This window comes from Malaclemys terrapin, chromosome 6 (genome assembly GCF_027887155.1).
Source record: "Malaclemys terrapin pileata isolate rMalTer1 chromosome 6, rMalTer1.hap1, whole genome shotgun sequence".
NCBI lineage: Eukaryota > Metazoa > Chordata > Testudines > Emydidae > Malaclemys > Malaclemys terrapin.
Window position 1 is genome coordinate 109,320,562 of NC_071510.1, and position 20,305 is coordinate 109,340,866.

At 43.8% G+C, this 20,305-nt stretch overlaps 2 protein-coding genes across 3 annotated transcripts in view; one reads left to right on the forward strand and one right to left on the reverse strand.

Moving 5' to 3' along the window:
* Positions 1 to 12,453, forward strand: part of LMBRD2 (LMBR1 domain containing 2) — a 52,146-nt gene extending 39,693 nt beyond the window's left edge. The window contains exons 17-18 of one of the 2 annotated variants that reach the window (XM_054032902.1): positions 606 to 741; positions 6,848 to 12,453. In XM_054032902.1, coding sequence (XP_053888877.1) covers positions 606 to 741; positions 6,848 to 6,908 — 197 coding nt within the window. In that variant the 3' untranslated portion in view covers positions 6,909 to 12,453. The other variant, XM_054032903.1, reaches the window with a different exon arrangement.
* A 6,341-nt stretch (positions 12,454 to 18,794) lies between these two features.
* On the reverse strand, positions 18,795 to 20,244 carry LOC128839651 (alpha-protein kinase 1-like). Its single transcript, XM_054032835.1, has 2 exons — positions 20,076 to 20,244; positions 18,795 to 19,359 (listed from the first exon to the last, which is right to left on the reverse strand). The coding sequence occupies exons 1-2, from the start codon at positions 20,131 to 20,133 to the stop codon at positions 18,890 to 18,892; spliced, it is 528 nt and encodes a 175-aa protein (XP_053888810.1). The 5' UTR covers positions 20,134 to 20,244; the 3' UTR covers positions 18,795 to 18,889.
* Between the last annotated feature and the right edge of the window lie 61 nt (positions 20,245 to 20,305).

Here is a 20,305-nt window from a genome sequence, read left to right on the forward strand (position 1 = left end):
ATTATAACAGGAGGCGCACAAACTGGTATTGTGAAGACTGCATAACAGATTGCCTTTTAACACTTATTCCCAGTCATTCATAACTTTTTGAAACTTTGGCTTTTTGGGTTGATTATTTTTTTCCTAGCATGGTCTTTGCCCAAATGTTTGGTTTGGATTTGATTTGGCATTTGTTTTAAGAAACATAGTTTCAACCAATATTGTCTAACCACTTTTGAATCATGGTGTGGGAGGAATATATTTTTCCAATTACAAAAGCTCATAATTTTAAACTCTGTGTCAAAATAGGTCTAATTGAAAAGTGCCTTGTAGTTTTCTGGTGAAACTGGGTATATATTTGGCAAAGGGGTTGGCCCTTTTGAAAAATTGCAAGCTGTACATCAGAGTGAGTGCATTTTTCGCAGGGGTACTGGTTGGAACTGTGAGCATCCAACTAGAATTAGCCAAATATTGAATCTAGCTATAGTCAGGCTTACTTTTTGAATGACTTACAAGTAATGTGCATATTATGTTTGTTTCTTAGAGAGAGAGCATTTATAAGACATAAAATGTTAAGATGTTTAATGATAATTGCTTATTCTATACTTTTTTTTTTTTTAATTCAGCCGTGTCTAAGTATACCAGGTCAAATGGCAGGACCGAAAGGGATAGAATAGAACTCCTCCAAGATGCAGAACCTTTGGATTTTAATGCGGATTCAGTTAGTGATGATCCTCTTGATCATCCTCTTGACTCAGGAAGGTGAGGAATTTTCAGTTTTATCTAAATGAAGTGTTCGGACTTATTAGTTCTTTGATCCATGGCAACTATATCCAGTTCACAGACATATCATTGATAAACCGAATTCAGAATCTTCCCTAGTGTTTGTGTCTTAAGATGACTAGGGCAGTATTTGAAACCACTGGAAAGTGCTGGTGATTCCCTCTCCATCTCCCAAATGCCTAATGGGTAAAAGTTATTTATTTCAGTCAATATTTTTGATTTATACGTAAAATAAATATATTGGATACATGTGAAAAATATATTTCATAGAGGCAAAAGTGAAGGAGTCGGTGTCTGTGAAATCCTGTAAAGAATTAAGAACATTGCGTGGGCGGACTATGGCTCAGCTGATTGTTTCCCACATTGCTGGTGATCTGTAATTCACAGATGGTGAAGCAAAAAAGGATAACTGATTGTGTTGGAGAAAATCAACAAGCAGAAGTGAAAAATATGTATATATGTAGCCAGCCATTTTTGCTGTTCAGTCATAGTTACTAAGTTCATGTGCATCAACTTTGCATAAGTTCACATGAGGAGAAATTCTGGCACTATTGAAGTCAATGGCAAAACTCCCATTTTTTTCAGGGTCAGGATTTCATCCACAATGGGTACGGTACCTAATTATAGTCTTGTAAGTTACTAAATTTGTTTACAACCCTGTGACCAAAATTTTCAAAACTGTGTCCATACCTTGCTTGAAGACACAGGGCCAAATTTTCAAAAATCTCATAACGTGTAAGTATGCTATTGAGTAGTAACTCATTAACTTGTACTCTCTAACCCAGCGGTTCTCAACACGGCCCCCCCGGGGGCCTGCAAGCCCTTTCAAGACGGCTGCAGGGCCCCCCAGCTGAAGCCCCAGTTCCCGGCGCCCCCAGCAGGGCTGAAGCCGGGAGGCGCCAGGCTGAATCCAGGAGTTGCGAGCCCTGGTGCTCCCTGTGGGGCAGAAGCCCTGAGCCCATGGGCAGAGTTGGGGACATGGAGGGCATTGCCCCTCCCCCGCCAACTGCCACGCAAGAGCACAGCAGTGCCAGGGGGCAGCCTCACACCTTCTCCCCACCCCTGCCCTCCCACCCCCACCAAGTCGGAGGTGGGAAGCTGGAGCCAGGCAGTGCGGGGCAGCTGTGGCTCTGGCTGGTGCCATGGAGCAGGCAGCGGCAGCGTTCCCTCCTCTCCTGTTGGTTCCCCAGGTTAATGCTGCTTCTCAGCTCCAAGCCCCCTTTGCTCCCGCAGAGGCAGCCAGTAAGAGCCCCCCGGGTGGGGAGACCCGACTCCGTGGCTGGCAGACCCCTCTGGGAACAGGGATCCCAGGGGAGTCCTCCCAGCATACAGCCCCTAGCACCCCTCTCCCTGTACCCTGAGCTACCCCCCTGCCCGCACACAGCACCTAGTACCTCTCTCCCTGCACCCACCGCCACCCCCTGTATGCACAGCCCAAGGTACCCCCTCCCTGCATCTTGAGCTATCCCCTGTCTGCACACAACCCCTCCCTGCACCCTAAGCTGTTCTCAGACTTTTTGAGCTGAGTCCCCCACCTTTTAGTTATAATTTTTGTTTGCGTGCGCCCCTCCCTCCCACCCCAGACAGGCTGGATGGCCTGCTGAGGTGAGTCAGGGGATGGAGGTGGTACTCCCTCCCTGGGCCCCGTCATGTGGAGGTGTCTCGAGCCCTGCTGGCTCCTGCCCCCACAAAATAGAAGTCAAACTACGCCTATGCCCAAGGTCCCTGCCTCGAGGGCTCCCCTCCCCCGCTGGGCCCTGGAGTTTTTATAGCATGTCAGGGTGGGCCTCAGAGAGAAAAAAGTTGAGAACCCCTGTTCTAACCCATGCATCATATAATTTACACATACATAATTCCTGCACTTGTCAAATGAACACAGGACATTATATAATGCATTATTTCTGCTTCTTTAATGTGTGTTTTCACCTACTTGCCAAACCTGTAAAATTCAGTAATTTTCAATGGGTCTAGCAGCCAGAATGAACTAGACTGTAACACACTTGTTTTAAAACTTAACCAATTCTGTCTAAGCAGTAAGAATTTTTTCTCACACCAGTGTAAATCAGGAGTAATTCCATTGAAACCACACTGGTTAAAACCAATGTCCGGGTAGAATCAAGCCCTATGTCTTTTCCATGGCAACAGTTTAAATTATCTTAAAACATATAGAACAGTGCTAGAAGGGCAGGTCCCTGCTTTGAGTCTGTTCAGGATTATTAGAGAGAGAAAAACACAGTTGTGGTGATCTTTTGAATATATTTGTGTTTTTAAGTCTTCATATATTTGGCTACCAATTTGGGGAAACATATTCTTTTTCCCTCAAAAGGTGCTATTCACCTTTTAATTAGGGTTACCATATGTCCGGGTTTCCCCGGACATGTCCGGCTTTTGGGTCTTTAAATAGCTGTCCGAGGGGAATTTGTAAAAAGCTAAAAATGTCCGGGATTTCCCCCCGGACGGCTATTTAAAGACCCAAAAGTGCTGACATGGCAGCCGCATTTGGGGAGCCCCGGCAAGCCGGCACCACTCACCTTTCCTTCCTGGGGCAGCGCGCAGCTGAGAGCTCCTGGTGCAGCAGTGTCAGCCCACGGGGCCCGCCGCCCGCCCGGTAGGAGCCTGCAGAGCGCAGCCCTGCCCCGGCACACAGAGAGGCAGCGAGGAGGTCTTACTCCCCTGCATGCTGCAGCGGGGCAGGGCCTGTAGACTCGGGCAGAGAGACCCCCTGCCCCTGTCCCCCTCCCCTCGACCCGACCCAACCGTAGGAAGGAGCCAGAGGGACTGCCTACTGGATGCTTCCTGGGAGCCGCTCCAGGTAAGTACTGCTGGGCCCACTGGCAGGTCCCTCTAGAGGGGCTCCCCACTGCCCTCAGCCCCCACCCTGACCCTATTCCCTCAGCCTTCCTCGCAGTGTCCCTCCCCTCCCCCGATCATCTCACCCGACCCACTGCCCTCAGCCCCACCCTGACCCTGTTCCCTCAGCCTCCCCCGCAGTCCCCCCTGTGCCCCCACCCTCAATCCACTGCCCTCAGCCCGCCTGAACCTGTTCCCTCAGCCTCCCCCGCAGTGTCCCCCCTGTGCCCCTCACCCTCAATCCACTTCCCTCAGCCCCCCTGACCCTGTTCCCTCTGCCTCCCCCACAGTACCTCCCCTGTGAATGCTAAAGCCCTCACAAAATGCAGAGGCTTTTCTTAACCTGAGCACTGAAAAAGAGACAGATACCCTGCATGGGTTTGAAAGTGACAAGAGCCTAGCGACTGACCTAAGCAGCACCAGGTTTGAAGTGACAAGGAGGGTCTGTGTCATGAAGTCTGCATTTCCACTGAGGAATCTTCCATCACCAGGGTAGTGCTGGTGCAGGTCTGCCACCCGGCACAGCAATGCTGAGAGGTGCCAGTGTAGACCTGACCCGCTGCCCTCAGCCCCCACCCTGACCCTGTTCCCTCAGCCTCCCCTGCAGTTTCCCCTGTACCTCCCACCCCGAACCCACTGCCCTCAGTCCCTGCCCCCGTTCCAACAGCCTCCCCCACAGTCCCCCTGCTCCCCCCAACCCACTGCCCTCAGCCTTGTCCTGCCCCAAATCTCTTCTTCAGCCTCCCCTGTCATCCCATCCTCATCACTCCCCCTGCTGTCCCATCCCCTCAACTTCCCCCATTCCAGTCCTGCTCCCCTCTCTCATCCCCTCCAGACCCTGTCCCTCTCCCCGACCCTCCCCAGCCCAGCCCCATTGTCTTCCCCCGCCCTGCCTCACACAGCTCTCTACCCTATCCCATTCATGCTCCCCTCAGCCCCTACCCTACTCCCCCCCCCCCCCCATCCCAGTCCTGTCCCCCTCAGTTCCTCCACCCTGCTTCCCCCGGTCCATCCCCACACACCCACCGACTCCCTCGACCTCCCTCCCCCCAATCCCACTGCCTGGACCCACCTCCATCCCACTCAGGACATGCATGAAAAAGAAGCAATGGGCTTAAATTGTAGCAAGGGAGATTTAGGTTAGACATTAGGAAAAACTTCCTATCTGTAAAGGTAGTTAAGCACTGGACAAATTACCTAGAGAAGTTATGGAATAGCAGTCTTTGGAGTTTTTTAAGAGGTTAGACAAACACCTGTCAAGGATGGTCTAGTTGTTATTACTCAGTCCTGCCTCAGTGCAGGGTTTTGACTAGATGACCTGTTGATGTCCCTTCCAGTTCTACATTTCTGTGATTCACATTGAATTGCCTTGTGCCACTGTCTAGTAGTAGTGGCACACAGTTCTCTGACATGCAGGTTTATAAAATTGTAGTTAATACACAGTTTAGAGCATAGCAGTTTTAAAGCTCTGCATGTTCAGACCAACTGAGCTGAAAATTGTGATCTTGTATTCAAAACTATTAAGATGTGGGCTGAAATAAAATCAGCATGAATTGCTTAACAATATCAATGGAATCAGCATTGCGCTGCTATATATTGTAAAACATTACAGTGACATCTTGCAAGTATTACATAGCATGTCGCCTTGCCCAAGTGGTAACTAAGCATAACATTTTCCTGTTTCAACATTCTTAACTTGTATCCCTCCTAGAAGTTTTTTTTTTTCCAAACACTGAATGCTGCTAAGTTATGAGTTTTAAGTTTTTTTTTCTTTTAAACCACAGCACTGAATGTTGTTCTAAAATTGTTTACCAAATATTCTTAAACTCCCAGTTTATCTCCCCCCCCCCCCCCCCCGATGTTGACTGTGAAAAGTATTGCAGGTCTAATGATAATATTTGGCACTTTTGTAATTCACTGTCCGACATGCGTTTTGTCCTCTGGTGATTTTTAGAGGATAACTGTATAGCTACCGGCTAAGGGAGTTATATCTTGAACTCAAGTAGTAGAAGCTCGTGCTTTTAAGTCTGGATGGCTCGGGTTCAATCTTTGGTGACTAGCTATGATGGAGGTTGCTATACTTATCCCTTTAATCAGAAGTTCTGAATATGCTTTGTTATAGGCAGAACTAGCCTATAGTTAAGCAACCGAAAATTTAGAATGGGAAGTGTTGAAATGTTGGGAAGCCTTATAATTTTGCCAATCTAGAACAAACATCCCATCTGAGGGATGGGGGCGGGGAGAGAGGAGAGTGAGACAGGACCAGGAAACTGGGACAAGGAATCCAGAGCGGTAGTGGGGGGCAGTTGAAATCAGATGAGGAGCTGAGGCGGGTTAGACAGCAATAGGATAGACCTAGACTGGAGGGGACGGGGAAGAAGGGTCTTTGACTGCTCGAGACCACTCCGTTCTCTGAACATTTGATTCGCGGGAAGCAGGGGAGGGGGAGGAGCAGGAGGTGGAGCGTTCAGGGAGGGGGTGGAGTCGGGCGGGGACTTTGGGGAAGGGGCGGAGTTGGGGCAGGGCCAGGGGCGGGGAGGGGGCGGAGTTGGGGCAGGGCCAGGGGCGGGGAGGGGGCGGAGTTGGGGCAGGGCCAGGGGCGGGGAGGGGGCGGAGTTGGGGCGGGGCCCCTTGGAGTGTCCTCTTTTTTCCAGGACTGAAATATGGTAACCCTATTTTAATGGTCTTGGGTGGTGCTATTTCACTGGATATTATGTAGACTCTTTTTTGCTGCTCATCCAACCTGAAAACTTTCAGATACCAATAAAAATGTTTTTTTCCTTACAATTTAACAAAAATATAATAGTCTTTGGTTTCTTCATGGCTAATGAGAAAGGTAGTTTAGAAACAAGACCTCCTCAAATATGTTTAAATGTTCTTAGTCACATGATATTTAAATGATTTAATTTCAGATAGATAACTACCATGTATAAAATTCTTATGCAGGTGTTTGTTAGATTACTAGAATTTCAATTTTAGTGTAATTTTATTGTACAGATTTTTAATATATTTATTTTATTATATATAAGTGAATAAAGCGCATTGGGATCATTCAGGATGAAAATCACTCTAAATGTAAGTTATTCTGCAGTTTAGATATTTCATGTGGCAAAATGGGCAGAATAGATTTCTTTTTAATACACACTAGATGTGATGTTGCTTCTATATGTTACTGATGTTTTCTTTTTTTCCTCTTCTCTGTGTTCTTATGATTTTCTTTATGTATGTCCTACAGGTATCAGTCTGGTGGAAGGTATTTATCAATGTCACGAAGCCGAATATTTGATGATGTCTGATCCCTTCATAGCTTATGAAAACTTAATAGAAATCAAAGTCTGCTACACATTATTTGGAAAACACTGTTTGTAACATTTCTGAACCAAAAAAGACCTTTTTCTTTAATAATAAAATTGTGGAAAATAAAGGAACAATAATAGTTAGAAATGCACCTTGTATAATAACTCACTTATCATGGGCTAGAGTATACTTGTATTAACAGGCATTGTTACACAGGGTGGGGTGTTTTGTTTTGTTTTGTTCTTGGGGAGGCGATAAAATGATTTAAAAAACCCTTGTTTAGTTAGCTAAAGGTGAATATAGACTAAATTTTTGTACATGCAAATAGGGCTCAAATTGAACTGTAACTTAAGGTTTTGGGATGGATATTTTGTTGGTTTTTGTTTTGTTTTTAGTTTTGGAAGGAATGTTTTTTTAAAAGATGCTCTGAGAAATATAATGTAGTTTTTAGTCATCCTGAAGTGAAGTTAAATGAATTACTGTATTACATACTGTTATTAAACATCTTGCGATTTGAATTTTTCGCCTGAATCAGAGTCCACTGAGGTGAAAAGTCTTCCATTGACTTCAGTGGCCTTTGGATCAGGCCCTTTATGAGTAGAATGGATCGAATGGCAATTCTGCATACATGCGCTGGCATAAAATGTGGAAGGCTTACACATCAGTCATAGAATTTGGAATTTTTTCTTTCAATATTATATGCAGATAAATGGTAGCATGTGTAATTAAGGTTAAATATAAACATAACTATTTTTGCTATCACTGTCATTCAAGCATGTGTGCAATGACAGGAATGCATCTGGTGGCTGTTTAAGAAGACTTTTTACAGTAGTAGCAGTTGAAAATCTTGGTGTAAGAAATTTTAATGTGAAATTTATCAGTTTTAAATTTTAAATGTTACAGTTTTTCACAAACTTCTAGCACAGTGTAAAACTCCTGGAGCTTTCCATTTGAAGAAGTGAACTATGTAGCATGAATCATTATTGGAAAATGCTTTTGACATCCGAACTGCACTGCCTTGCGTAAGGTATCTGTGTTTTTCAAAGTGCCTATATTTTGCAATAATTAGGCTCTTCATTGCAAAAAGAAGAAATGCTTATTCATGCAAATAAACACGATCAAAAATGCCAATGAAAAACAGTGGAAAAAATTCTGTCATGCAAATGATTTTTTTGGGGAAATATGCTCAACTTAAATTTTGCTTTGTTTGCAATTTTCAGCCAAAGTTAGGTTTTAAGTTGACATTTTTTAATCATTTAGGAGTTTTCTCATTGCAAAATGATGGTGAAAGCTGAAGCATTAGATCTCATAACTATTTTTCTTTTTCATAATTGAAAGATGGGCAACTCCTAAAGCATCTAGAAATGGGGTTACACTGAAAAATAGGTTTTCATGGATGAGGTATTCCATTTAGTAATAGTCTGTTTTCTAAAATCTATGTTGTTGTGATTCTAACCTGCTTTAATGAATAATAATTCAGAAGTTCAGAAACTGCTACTTGTAGTGTATTCTCTGCTTATTTACAATGGTTTGAGTAACTATTTTGAAGGATAGTGAAATTCTAGTCCACTTCTATAGAACCCATTACATAAATAGACATATAATAGCAGATTAACTCTGAATCCTTTCTTTAGATACATGTACTGTTCCTACTGAAATCAGTGGGAACCTCATTTGCATCCAAGCACATAAATTATCTCTTAAAAGTGGGCCTGGGAGAATTTTTTTCAAAATGTGTTCTGGAGTTTGGGGAGTTCCTGCTCTTGTGTGTGTTTTTTAACTTTAGAAATCCAGGACTTGTGTGCCCTGGAAGACTGATCATTGGAGAACTAATGACAGCACCAAAGACTAAAAGCTGAACAATTGAGAGGAAAGAAATTTTTATTCAGACTGTTTAAAAGTTTGTCGGTCTTTATGTTAACACCTGTTTAACTCCAATAAGAAACATTTTGGAGAAAGGATCTTTATTAAATTCTCTCTATCCCTCGTCTTCAATCAAAGTATGATTACTGAAAATACACAGGCTCTTCGGCACATTCTCCTCCTCTTTTAAGTCTTCCAGCAAAACCATATGAGACTAGATTTGGCATTCTTATATTTTTTATTTTAAAAACAATGATACCAAAAGACCTGAAAGTTTGTTTTTAAACTTCATAAAGAAGCCCTCCCAACATCCCCAAAAAGCACAAGCTCTTCATTAATGCATTACAAGTCACATTGAAGGGGATCTGTTCTTCGTTCCACTGCTGTTAAGGAGAGAGAGAGAATAAACTTCATAGAAGGAATACTGGATACTCATGAAGAGCCTGATCCAGTTGGCATTGTGCAAGTAGAACCTAGCCCTAATGAGAGCTGCTCTTGCTATCATTTAAGTCAATGGAAGTTTTCTTTGACTTCAGTGAGAACATGGTCAGACCCGTATAATAAGAACATTAACTAGACCCCATGTCTGGATTCCCACTGATAATTTTCAAAGTGGAGCATAAGCATTTAGCCAGGTGATTCTAATGTTAATGGGACTCCAGTGACTAAAACACAGATCCCAACATGGAATTTTAACCCCCTAACTGTGGTGGGAATTTCTTAAGTTTTGTGGTCTACTCCAGGTGATGGTGCAATTAACTGATTGTCTAGGGATTGTCCGTAAAGCACAGGAGTAGTTGCATCACTGATAGGATGTTTGGTATTAAAATGTTGCTTTCAGAGTTTCCCTAGGTTTTGATTGTTAGCTAAATGAATGGGGTGAGATCCTGATACCACTGAAGATAATGGCAAAACTCGAATTGACTTTTAAAACCAACAGTTGGATTTTTAATAAACATTCTTGTACTAATTAATTTACACTCTGTTTGAAAAAGAATCCTGTATGGTTTCCTGTAAATGTAAACTTGGAAGATTTATCAGTGTTACCATTTTGTGAGCGGACACAATTGTGTAAGTACATACTGTTTACTGATATAGTAATTTATTTTACTTGATAAATCTCAAAAATATGTACATATTATGTTCCTGCACCACTCACTCAAAATTAGAAAGTCCAAAAAAATGGCATTGTAAACTGTACTGTGATTGGGAGATTGAACAATAATAACATGTATTTATGCTGCCACTACATAAACATATGCAACTAAAGAGTATGTAAATCATATTTTCTTATAAACTAAAATATCATTATATTAAATTACAAGTAATATACACTTCCTATCTTGCATCATGTTTTTCACACTGCTTGATTTATAATTGTGAAATATGCCAAAAAAGTAGCAAGTTAAATAGAAACTATGTTTGGATGCTGTCATGTCAGTGATATACTAGAAAACCCATGCAAATTTTGAATAATTTTTTTAAAAATCAGAATGCGCAACATAACTACACTAATAATCCAGAAGTGTTGTTTTGTTTTGTTTTTTTAAAGTATGGGTAGAGAAACTGTTACACCTAATTAAACGTAATGTCTTTGCTAGACTTGCAAATCTGTATTATCAGATGTTTAAAAATGTGTGTAGAAATAGCTACATTCTGAAGTGAATTGTGTGCACTTTACTTATATTTGGTCTGGCTTGTAGCATTTAAATGTAGGATATCATTTAACAATTTGGGGAGGAACTATAGAACTTCGTTTTTACTGTATATTAATACCAATATCTAATGTTGGGGCTCGGAAGATATAACATGTTATCCCTGAGGTACGATTTTAAAGTGCTAAGGAAAAAGTCCTTTTGGAACAAACCTTATACTGCTGTAATTCACACTACTGAAGAATGCTTAATGTCTCCTGCATTTGTTTAATCAAATAGACATGTAAATGTAAGTAGCTATGATTACAGTAATAAGAGGACTGGAGAAAAGCTGCTATTTTTTTCACTATTTATGTTCTTACTATTGCAAAACACAGCCCTAACAATTATTTATACAATTGAAGGTGTAATAATGGTGTTTTTCTACTCCAATTCAGTGTAATTATGGTAACCTGTACTTTTATTAAATTAAACCTGGAATATTGTAGCTGTTCCATGAGAACAAGTGAAGGTTTCCTGTTCTTTTCTTTCACTATCACTGTTAATTACTTGAGACCTAATGTGCACTTAAAATATTAGAGATCATTTTATGAAGTAATGATTTTTCTGAAGCTTATGAAAGTAGTTTTCATTGATATATCATTTGATTATAATGAATGAATCAATCTTAACAGTTAACAAAAAAACACTAGTTTTGATGCTCTGTATATTCAGTGTCCTAGCATTTAATTTCTCTAAAATGCAAGAAAGTCATTGCAATTTTTACAGAATATCTTTTTGTAAATAATAGATTGTAACATTTTGATTGAGATTTTTAAATCCCCTTTCTCTAATGTGCTGTGGAGGGATATCTACTGCCTCACAGCAGTACTATGCCAATACTACTTGTGCCCCTAGCAGATTAGTCTAATCTGAAGTTGAGACACTCCTACATTTCTTCATTCCCTTAATATGGACCAACCATTACCAATGAAACAGTTACACCTTGAACCAAACCCTCACTCTACTGTATTAATGAACTGTTGGTATGAATTATGCTGTATTACATCCAGTAACTTTTGTTTGTTATAAAGCAAGATTAGCGATTATTCTTTGAAACTTCTAATGTAATAGGGTGTGCTCCTCACCATGTTAATGTGTCTAACTAGATTGTAACATGTAAGCAATGCCAATTTTCAACTTTTGGTTATTACTTCATGACTATGTCTTATTAGATGACATACTCGTATGAAATGTAGTAACTGGAGAATGGTGTCTCAGAATTTTTCTCTCTCAAAACTCTTACTTGAATACTTTCATTCCTATAGACCAGCTGTTCTCAAACTGTGAGTCAGGACCCCAAAGTGGGTTGTGACCCCTTTTTAATGGGGTCGGTAGACTTGCTGGGCCCCAGGGCTGAGGGCCGAAGCCCGAGCCCCACCACCTGGAGCTGAAACCCAAGGGCTTCAGCCCTGGTGGTGGGGCTCAGGTTTTGGCTTCAGCCCTGGGCAGCGGAGCTCAAGTTATAGGCCCCCCCGTCCAGGGCTGAAGCTCTTGGGCCTCAGCTTTGGCCCCATCACTTGGGGCGGTGGGGCTCAGGCTTTACCCTCCTGCCTGGGGCGGTGGGGCTCAGGTGTGCTTAGGCTTCGGTCACCCTCTCCTGGGATCGTATAGTAACTTTTGTTGTCAGAAGTGGGTCACGGTGCAATGAAGTTTGAGAACCCCTGGTATAGACATAAGTGGAAGGGCAGGGAATTAATTTATTTCTGTTGGTACCACTTGAGTAATTGCAGACCTTATTCCATTTTCAAATGTGTATCAAGAATAGGCTGTAGGAGTGCTGCTTATGGATAGACTAGCTTTTTGCCTTATGATACAAGTATAAGTGTGCATAATTTCATGCTGTGTTGTTTTGACCCTCACTGAATTGCAGTTGTTTTTGTGTAGTGTTCTAAATTATTGATGTACTGGATATATTTTTTAATCGTCTGTTTGAATATCTAGTGAAATAAAATTGTTTGCATGAAATAAAATGCATTTCTCAATACTACTTGTATGTGCTTTATACATTCAGACTTGCTCTAGAAATGCTTTTGTTACTAATCTTTTTCAGATAATTTTACTTTTTCTCCAATTAATTGTGAATTGATTTCATTGAGAGTATAACCTTACTAAGGTGCCACAAGTATTCCTAACCTTACTTTGATTTTAACTTCCTTCAAATAGCAGACTAATATTAAACTTACAGGATTTGTATGTATGATCCCATCAGAAGAGAATTTCTTCCCTAAAGATACAGTTGACAGAAAGATGGAGGTTAACTTTAGGAGGGATTTTGAAGCTTCCTTGGCCACTGAGAGTATTCCTGGTCACTACCTGCTTTTCAACAGCTGCAGTGTTTTCTACAACATGCACCCGCCAAACCCTCAGGTACTCATGACAGAGGTCAACCTATTGGCGTGTGGGGGGGAGCACATTGAATCACAGAAATGTAGGACTGGAAGAGACCTTGAGAAATCAAGTCCAACCTCTTACACTAAGGCATTACCAAGTAAATCTAGACCATTCCTGACAGGTGTTTGTCCATCCCGTTCTTAAAAACCTCCTTGGAAGCCTATTCCAATACTTAACTACCCTTAGAGTTAGGGAGTTTTTCCTAATCTCTAACCTAAATTTCCCTTGTTGCAGATTAAGCCCATTACTACTTTTCCTGCCTTACTGAACATGGAGAACAATTGATCACGTCCTCTTTATAACAGCCCTTAACATATTTGAAGATTGTTGCCAGGTTCCCCCATAGTCCTCTCTTCTCAAGTGTAATCATGCCTAGTTCTTTAACCTTTCTCCATAAATCAGGTTTTCTAAACATTTTATCGTTTTTGTTGCTGTCCTCTGGATTCTCTCCAATTTGTCCATATCTTTCCTAAATTGTGGTGTCCAGAAGTGGACACTGTACTCTAGCTGAGGCCTTGCCAGTGATGAGTAGAGCAGGACAAATACCTCTTGTCTTACAGATAAGACTCCTCTTAATACACCCCAGAACTGTATTAGCTTTTTTGCAGCTGCATCATATTGATGATGACTTAATCAGTTGGTGAGTCACTATATTCCTCAGATCCTTTTTGGCAGTACTACCATCCCCATGTATTAGTCATTCCCCTTGTATTAGTTGTGCATTTGATTGTGCAATTGTATATTTAATTCCTGGTCATCCTCTGCCAAATTATCACAATAAAAGTCATGGGACAGTCATCTGTTCCATCTTTCAAATGTAGATGCTTAAATACAATACAATCCCTGCAACTGTTCCACTTAATCAAAGTTTGAAAGTCAAATAATTGACTCAAATTAGAAAAAGAGCATAATCCTAAGTAAACAGCACCAACCCTGGGACCTGCTTCTGTATTCCCTGTGCACCCAAAACTCCCATAGGCTTGGGAGATTTGCCTGAATGAGACTGCTGGAGTTATGTACTGTTTATGTTGTAGTCACAACCTAAGGTCCCAAACATGATCATGGTCCCATTTTACTCGGTGCTATAGAAACATACAAAGATAAGGTCCCTGTCCTAAAGAAATCTCAACAGGCAGCAGTTAATCTTCAGATGAGAAATCACTGAGCCAGCAACTCAACTTTTCTGGCTCCATTGCCTCAGGAACGGGACAAGGACCCCATTGTGATTCTGGGAATTACAATTTGCTCCCCCAATTTTGCCAGCCTTTTTTGTGGTGTAGCTTGTTTCTTCCTTTGCACCACTTTTCTTCATAGGAGTATGATAAGCAGTTGCTTTCCCTCCTCCTGTGCAGTGTTTGCTGTGGGTAGTGCACAGCCAAGCTCACAATTGAGCCCTAAGGGACAGGTTCATCATCATAGCCAGCGTCAAACTTTAGAGATCAGTTCACAAACACCAGGGTGCTACAACATTGTGATATACTCACCTCCTGCAGGGAAAGCTCAAAATCGGGACACGGGTCATGGCAAGTAAAACAAGGTAAATACTTTATTTCATACTGTGTGTCATTGTTGAGTTTGCCTGTCTTGCCTGTTAATCACTGAGACTTCAGAACAGTTTTCTGTATTTGTTTTTAAATCATTTTGGCTCATTTTTAAGTTGCGGGCTCAGAAGCTACCCTCCATTCAACTGTAGGTATATGTCCCCTTTTAACTTCTCAGAAGTTATCTGGGATAGGAAGGATTCTGGTTCCAGTCATGCAGCATCGCTCACGCACTTTCAGAATCCCATTTAGCAAAGAAATAGCTGCTCCAGAGAATATCATCCCTCACAAAGGGTACGTCTACACTACGAGAGTAGTTCGATTTTACTTAAATCGAATTAGTGGAACCGATATTACAAAGTCGAAGGTGTGTATCCACACTAAGAATAGTAATTTGACTTTGTGAGTCCACACTAACTGGGCAAGTGTCAACATTGGAAGCGGTGCACTGTGGGCAGCGATTCCACAGTTCCCGCTGCCCACTGGAATTCTGGGTCAAGCCCCAAATGCCTACTGGGGAAAAAAATGTGTTGAGGGTGGTTTTGTTTAACTGTCGTCATTCAACCGTCACTCCCACCCTCCTTCCCTGAAAGCGCCAGCGGGGAATCAGTTTGCGCACTTTTCTGGTGAGTGACAGCACGGACGCCACAGCACTGTGAGCATGGAGCCCGCTGCGACCATCGCTGCAGTTATGGCCATGGTAAACACCTCGCACCTTATCATCCACCTTTTTCAGAGGCAGATGCTGAGAAATTGGGCGAGGAGGCTACAGCAGCGCGGTCAGGACATTAAGTCTGAGAGTGGCACAGACCTCTCGCAAAGCACGGGACCCCGTGCCATGGACATCATGGTGGCAATGGGTCATGTTGATGCTGTGGAACGGTGATTCTGGGCCCGGGAAACAAGCACGGACTGGTGGGACCGCATAGTGCTGCAGGTCTGGGATGAATCACAGCGGCTGTGAAACTTTCGCATGCGTAAGGGAACTTTCCTGGAACTTTGTGAGTTGCTGTCCCCTGCCCTGAAGCGCAAGGACACCCGGATGAGAGCAGCCCTGACTGTCCAGAAGCGAGTGGCCATAGCCCTCTGGAAGCTTGCAACACCAGACAGCTACCGGTCAGTCGCGAACCACTTTGGTGTGGGCAAATCTACTGTGGGGGTTGCTGTGATACAAGTAGCCAACGCAATCGTTGAGCTACTGCTCTCAAAGGTAGTGACCCTGGGAAACGTGCAGGTCATCATAGATGGCTTCACCGTGATGGGATTCCCAAACTGCGGTGGGGCTATAGATGGAACTCACATCCCTATCCTGGGACCGGAGCACCAGGCCAGCCAGTACATTAACAGAAAGGGCTACTTTTCAATGTTGCTGCAAGCACTGGTGGACCATAGGGGACATTTTACCAACATCAACATCGGATGGCCCGGCAAGGTTCAGGACGCTCGTGTTTTCAGGAACTCTGGTCTGTTTAGACGGCTGCAGGAAGGTATTTACTTCCCGGACCACAAAATATCTGGGGATGTGGAGATGCCTATAGTGATCCTCAGGGTCCCAGCCTACCCGCTAATGCCCTGGCTCATGAAGCCCTATACAGGCGCCCTGGACAGTGAAAAAGAACTCAACTACCGACTGAGCAAGTGCAGAATGGTGGTGGAGTGTGCTTTTGGATGTCTCAAGGGAAGATGGAGAAGCTTACTGACTCGCTCTGATCTCAGCGAAACCAATATCCCCATTGTTATTGCAGCTTGCTGTGTGCTCCACAATCTCTCTGAGAGCAAGGGGGAGACATTTATGGGGGGGTGGGAGGTTGAGGCACATCGCCTGGCTGCTGATTATGCCCAGTCAGACAGCCGGGCGATTAGAAGAGCCCAGCGGGATACGCTGTGCATCCAGGAGGCTTTGAAAGCTAGGTTCCACAGTGAGCAGGGTAACCTGTGACTATTACGTTTGTTTAAAGAGAAGCTGAACCTGCCCCCGTTTCTTTACCCACTTAATGTTGACTATCCTCTCCAGTTACATACCCCCTTCACCCCATTGCCCCCCTTCCAACACACCTTTAAAAATAAAATAAACGGAACTTTGTTCATTAACATAGTTTTCTTTATTAAGGGTTTCGTGGTAAAGGGTTGAAACTGGGATGCAGACTGTGGTGGGGAGTGGGTGTAGTGATGGAAAGGACGCTTCTAAACTCGAGGAATGACAGGCTCCTGCTCCTAGAGCAGTCCGCAGTGGTGGACTGGTTGTTTCAACGGAGCCTGCCACACCTCCTTTTCGGAACTCTGTGTATGGGGGCTATGTGACTTTGTGGCGGGGGAGGACGGTTACAGATCCCCTGCTGCGTGGCTCTGTCATCCAGGCTAAGGACCGCTGCATAAGATCTGTAACCGCCCTACCCCGCCACAAACTCACATAGCTCCCCCTCCCCCCACAGAACATGAAAACCACCTCCCAGACTGACCAGGGTGCCTAGTGACTGCAATATGTGTGTGACCTGCTGCTGAACCTGCCCCCGTGTCTGAACCCTGGTAAAGGTGACTGTCCTCTCCAATTACCAACCCCCTTTCATAGATTCTAAGACTGGAAGGGACCTCGAGAGGTCATCGAGTCCAGTCCCCTGCCCGCATGGCAGGACCAAATACTGTCTAGACCATCCCTGATAGACATTTATCTAACCTACTCTTAAATATCTCCAGAGATGGAGATTCCACAATCTCCCTAGGCAATTTATTCCAGTGTTTAACCACCCTGACAGTTAGGAACTTTTTCCTAATGTCCAACCTAGACCTCCCTTGCTGCAGTTTAAACCCATTGCTTCTTGTTCTATACTTAAAGGCTAAAGTGAACAAGTTTTCTCCCTCCTCCTTATGACACCCTTTTAAATACCTGAAAACTGCTATCATGTCCCCTCTCAGTCTTCTCTTTTCCAAACTAAACAAACCCAATTCTTTCAGCCTTCCTTCATAGGTCATGTTCTCAAGACCTTTAATCATTCTTGTTGCTCTTCTCTGGACCCTTTTCAATTTCTCCACATCTTTATTAAAATGCGGTGCCCAGAACTGGACACAATACTCCAGCTGAGGCCTAACCAGAGCAGAGTAGCGTGGAAGAATGACTTCTCGTGTCTTGCTCACAACACATCTGTTAATACATCCCAGAATCATGTTTGCTTTTTTTGCAACAGCATCACACTGTTGACTCATATTTAGCTTGTGGTCCCCTATAACCCCTAGATCCCTTTCTGCTGTACTCCTTCCTAGACAGTCTCTTCCCATTCTGTATGTGTGAAACTGATTTTTTCTTCCTAAGTGGAGCACTTTGCATTTGTCTTTGTTAAACTTCATCCTGTTTAACTCAGACCATTTCTCCAATTTGTCCAGATCATTTTGAATTATGACCCTGTCCTCCAAAGCAGTTGCAATCCCTCCCAGTTTGGTATCATCCGCAAACTTAATAAGCGTACTTTCTATGCCAATATCTAAGTCGTTGATGAAGATATTGAACAGAGCCGGTCCCAAAACAGACCCCTGCGGTACCCCACTCATGCCTTTCCAGCAGGATTGGGAACCATTAATAACAACTCTCTGAGTACGGTTATCCAGCCAGTTATGCACCCACCTTATAGTAGCCCCATCTAAATTGTATTTGCCTAGTTTATCGATAAGAATATCATGCGAGACCGTATCAAATGCCTTACTAAAGTCTAGGTATACCACATCCACAGCTTCACCCTTATCCACAAGGCTCGTTATCCTATCAAAGAAAGCTATCAGATTGGTTTGACATGATTTGTTCTTCACAAATCCATGCTGGCTGTTCCCTATCACCTTACCACCTTCCAAGTGTTTGCAGATGATTTCCTTAATTACTTGCTCCATTATCTTCCCTGGCACAGAAGTTAAACTAACTGGTCTGTAGTTTCCTGGGTTGTTTTTATTTCCCTTTTTATAGATGGGCACTATATTTGCCCTTTTCCAGTCTTCTGGAATCTCTCCCGTCTCCCATGATTTTCCAGAGATAATAGCTAGAGGCTCAGATACCTCCTCTATTAGCTCCTTGAGTATTCTAGGATGCATTTCATCAGGCCCTGGTGACTTGCAGGCATCTAACTTTTCTAAGTGATTTTTAACTTGTTCTTTTTTTATTTTATCTGCTAAACCTACCCCCTTCCCATTAGCATTCACTATGTTAGGCATTCCTTCAGACTTCTCGGTGAAGACCGAAACAAAGAAGTCATTAAGCATCTCTGCCATTTCCAAGTTTCCTGTTACTGTTTCTCCCTCTTCACTAAGCAGTGGGCCTACCCTGTCTTTGGTCTTCCTCTTGCTTCTAATGTATTGATAAAAAGTCTTTTTCAACACACTCTCCTCTAAAAGAACATGACGGAAACAGTAATGAACAGAAACGTATTTTTTATTAACAACTACACAGGGGATGACACTGGGACGGGGGCTTGGGTGAGGTGCTTTTGGAGTGAAGGAAAGGACTTATCAAAACTTTGGGAATGAGAGCCGTCTGGTACTTGAGCAGTCTGCAGGGGTGGAGTGACTGTTTTCACGGCCCCTGCCGCCCCTCCTTCTTGGGACTTTGGGTGAGGGGGGGATGGGACTTTGTGGCGGGGGAAGGCGGTTAGGGAGAGACTTCAGCGGGGCTCTGTCCTCCTGCCTCCGGTCCTGCAGAACATCTACAAGGCGCTGGAGCGTGTCCTTTTGCTCCCTCATTAGTCCAAGGAGCATTTGAGTCGTCTGCTCGTCTTCCTGATGCCACCTGTCTTCCCGTTCACTGTGTGATCGCTGGTATTGCGACGTGTTCTCCCTCCACTGGGTCTGCTGTACCGCCTTGGCTCGGGAGCAGCCCATAAGTTCGGAGAACATCTCGTCCCGTGTCCTTCTCCTTCTGTACCTAATCTGCGCCAACCTCTGGGAGGGGGATGCCGGGGTAGGACGGGAGACACTCGCAGCTGTGGGATGGGAAAAAGGGAGTGAATTCCTCACAAAGATACATTTTTGTGAACAATGAACATAGTCTTTTTCTGTGAACAAGACCATGCACAGCACCTATCGCATGCGCACTCAGGACAAGGTCGAATTTTCAGCCTTCGCATTCAGTGCCTGGGGTCTTGGAGTGCAGATCACACAAGCAGGGCAGGACAGTGGAATTCGGCTAGCAGGTGGACATGGTAGGCAGCAGACTTTTGGCTGCTGAAAGCTTAATTTATAGCAGTTCCTTCCTTTCACGTTCAAAGCAGTGCCCCTAGCGATGGCCAGTTCCTGCTGCCGGCAATCCAGCCAGCATGAACTCTGCCCCTGTCCCACCCCCCTCGCAGCTGTCCCCGGGAAAGATCCCTGTATGCTGCCCCTGTCCCACCTCCACCGCGTGGCTGTAAACCCCTGGTTACAGTTATGGAACGGAACTGGCAATCAGTCCCAATACTAACATTCCCCTAATTTAAAGCAGGTCACCATGAGTGATATCACTCTGATGAGGATCTCGGACACAGAGAAAGACCGCATGCTGCATGAATGCCAGCAAAAACCGGGGCCATATGCGGCCATGCTGTGCGAGGCACTGATCCCGGAGTACTTGCTGATAGCCTGGCGCGGAAAAGTTTCCTACTATGGAAGACGCAATAAGGCTGCTCACCCCAGGAACCTAATGCAAAGGCTTTCAAATTACCTCCAGGAGAGCTTCGTGGAGAATGTCCCAGGAGGATTTCTGCTCTATCCCCGGACATATTGACACAATTTTCCAGTAGTGGCAAGGACTGGCAAGGACTAAAAAGTAAAGCGTCTAGGGCAAAGTAATGATGAAAAACCCATTGTTAATATTCCATTCCTGTTCTGATCAAAATAAATGTTTACATGTTTAAAACACTTAACCCCGACCCTGAATCAGGGGAAGGATCA

Coding starts and splice junctions, on each gene's coding strand:
- LOC128839651 (XM_054032835.1), bottom strand. CDS start 20,133: ATGTCCGGGGATAGAGCAGAAATCCTCCTGGGACATTCTCCACGAAGC. Junction 19,360..20,075: donor TCCACGAAGCTCTCCTGGAG/GTAATTTGAAAG, acceptor CCCATCCCACAG/CTGCGAGTGTCTCCCGTCCT.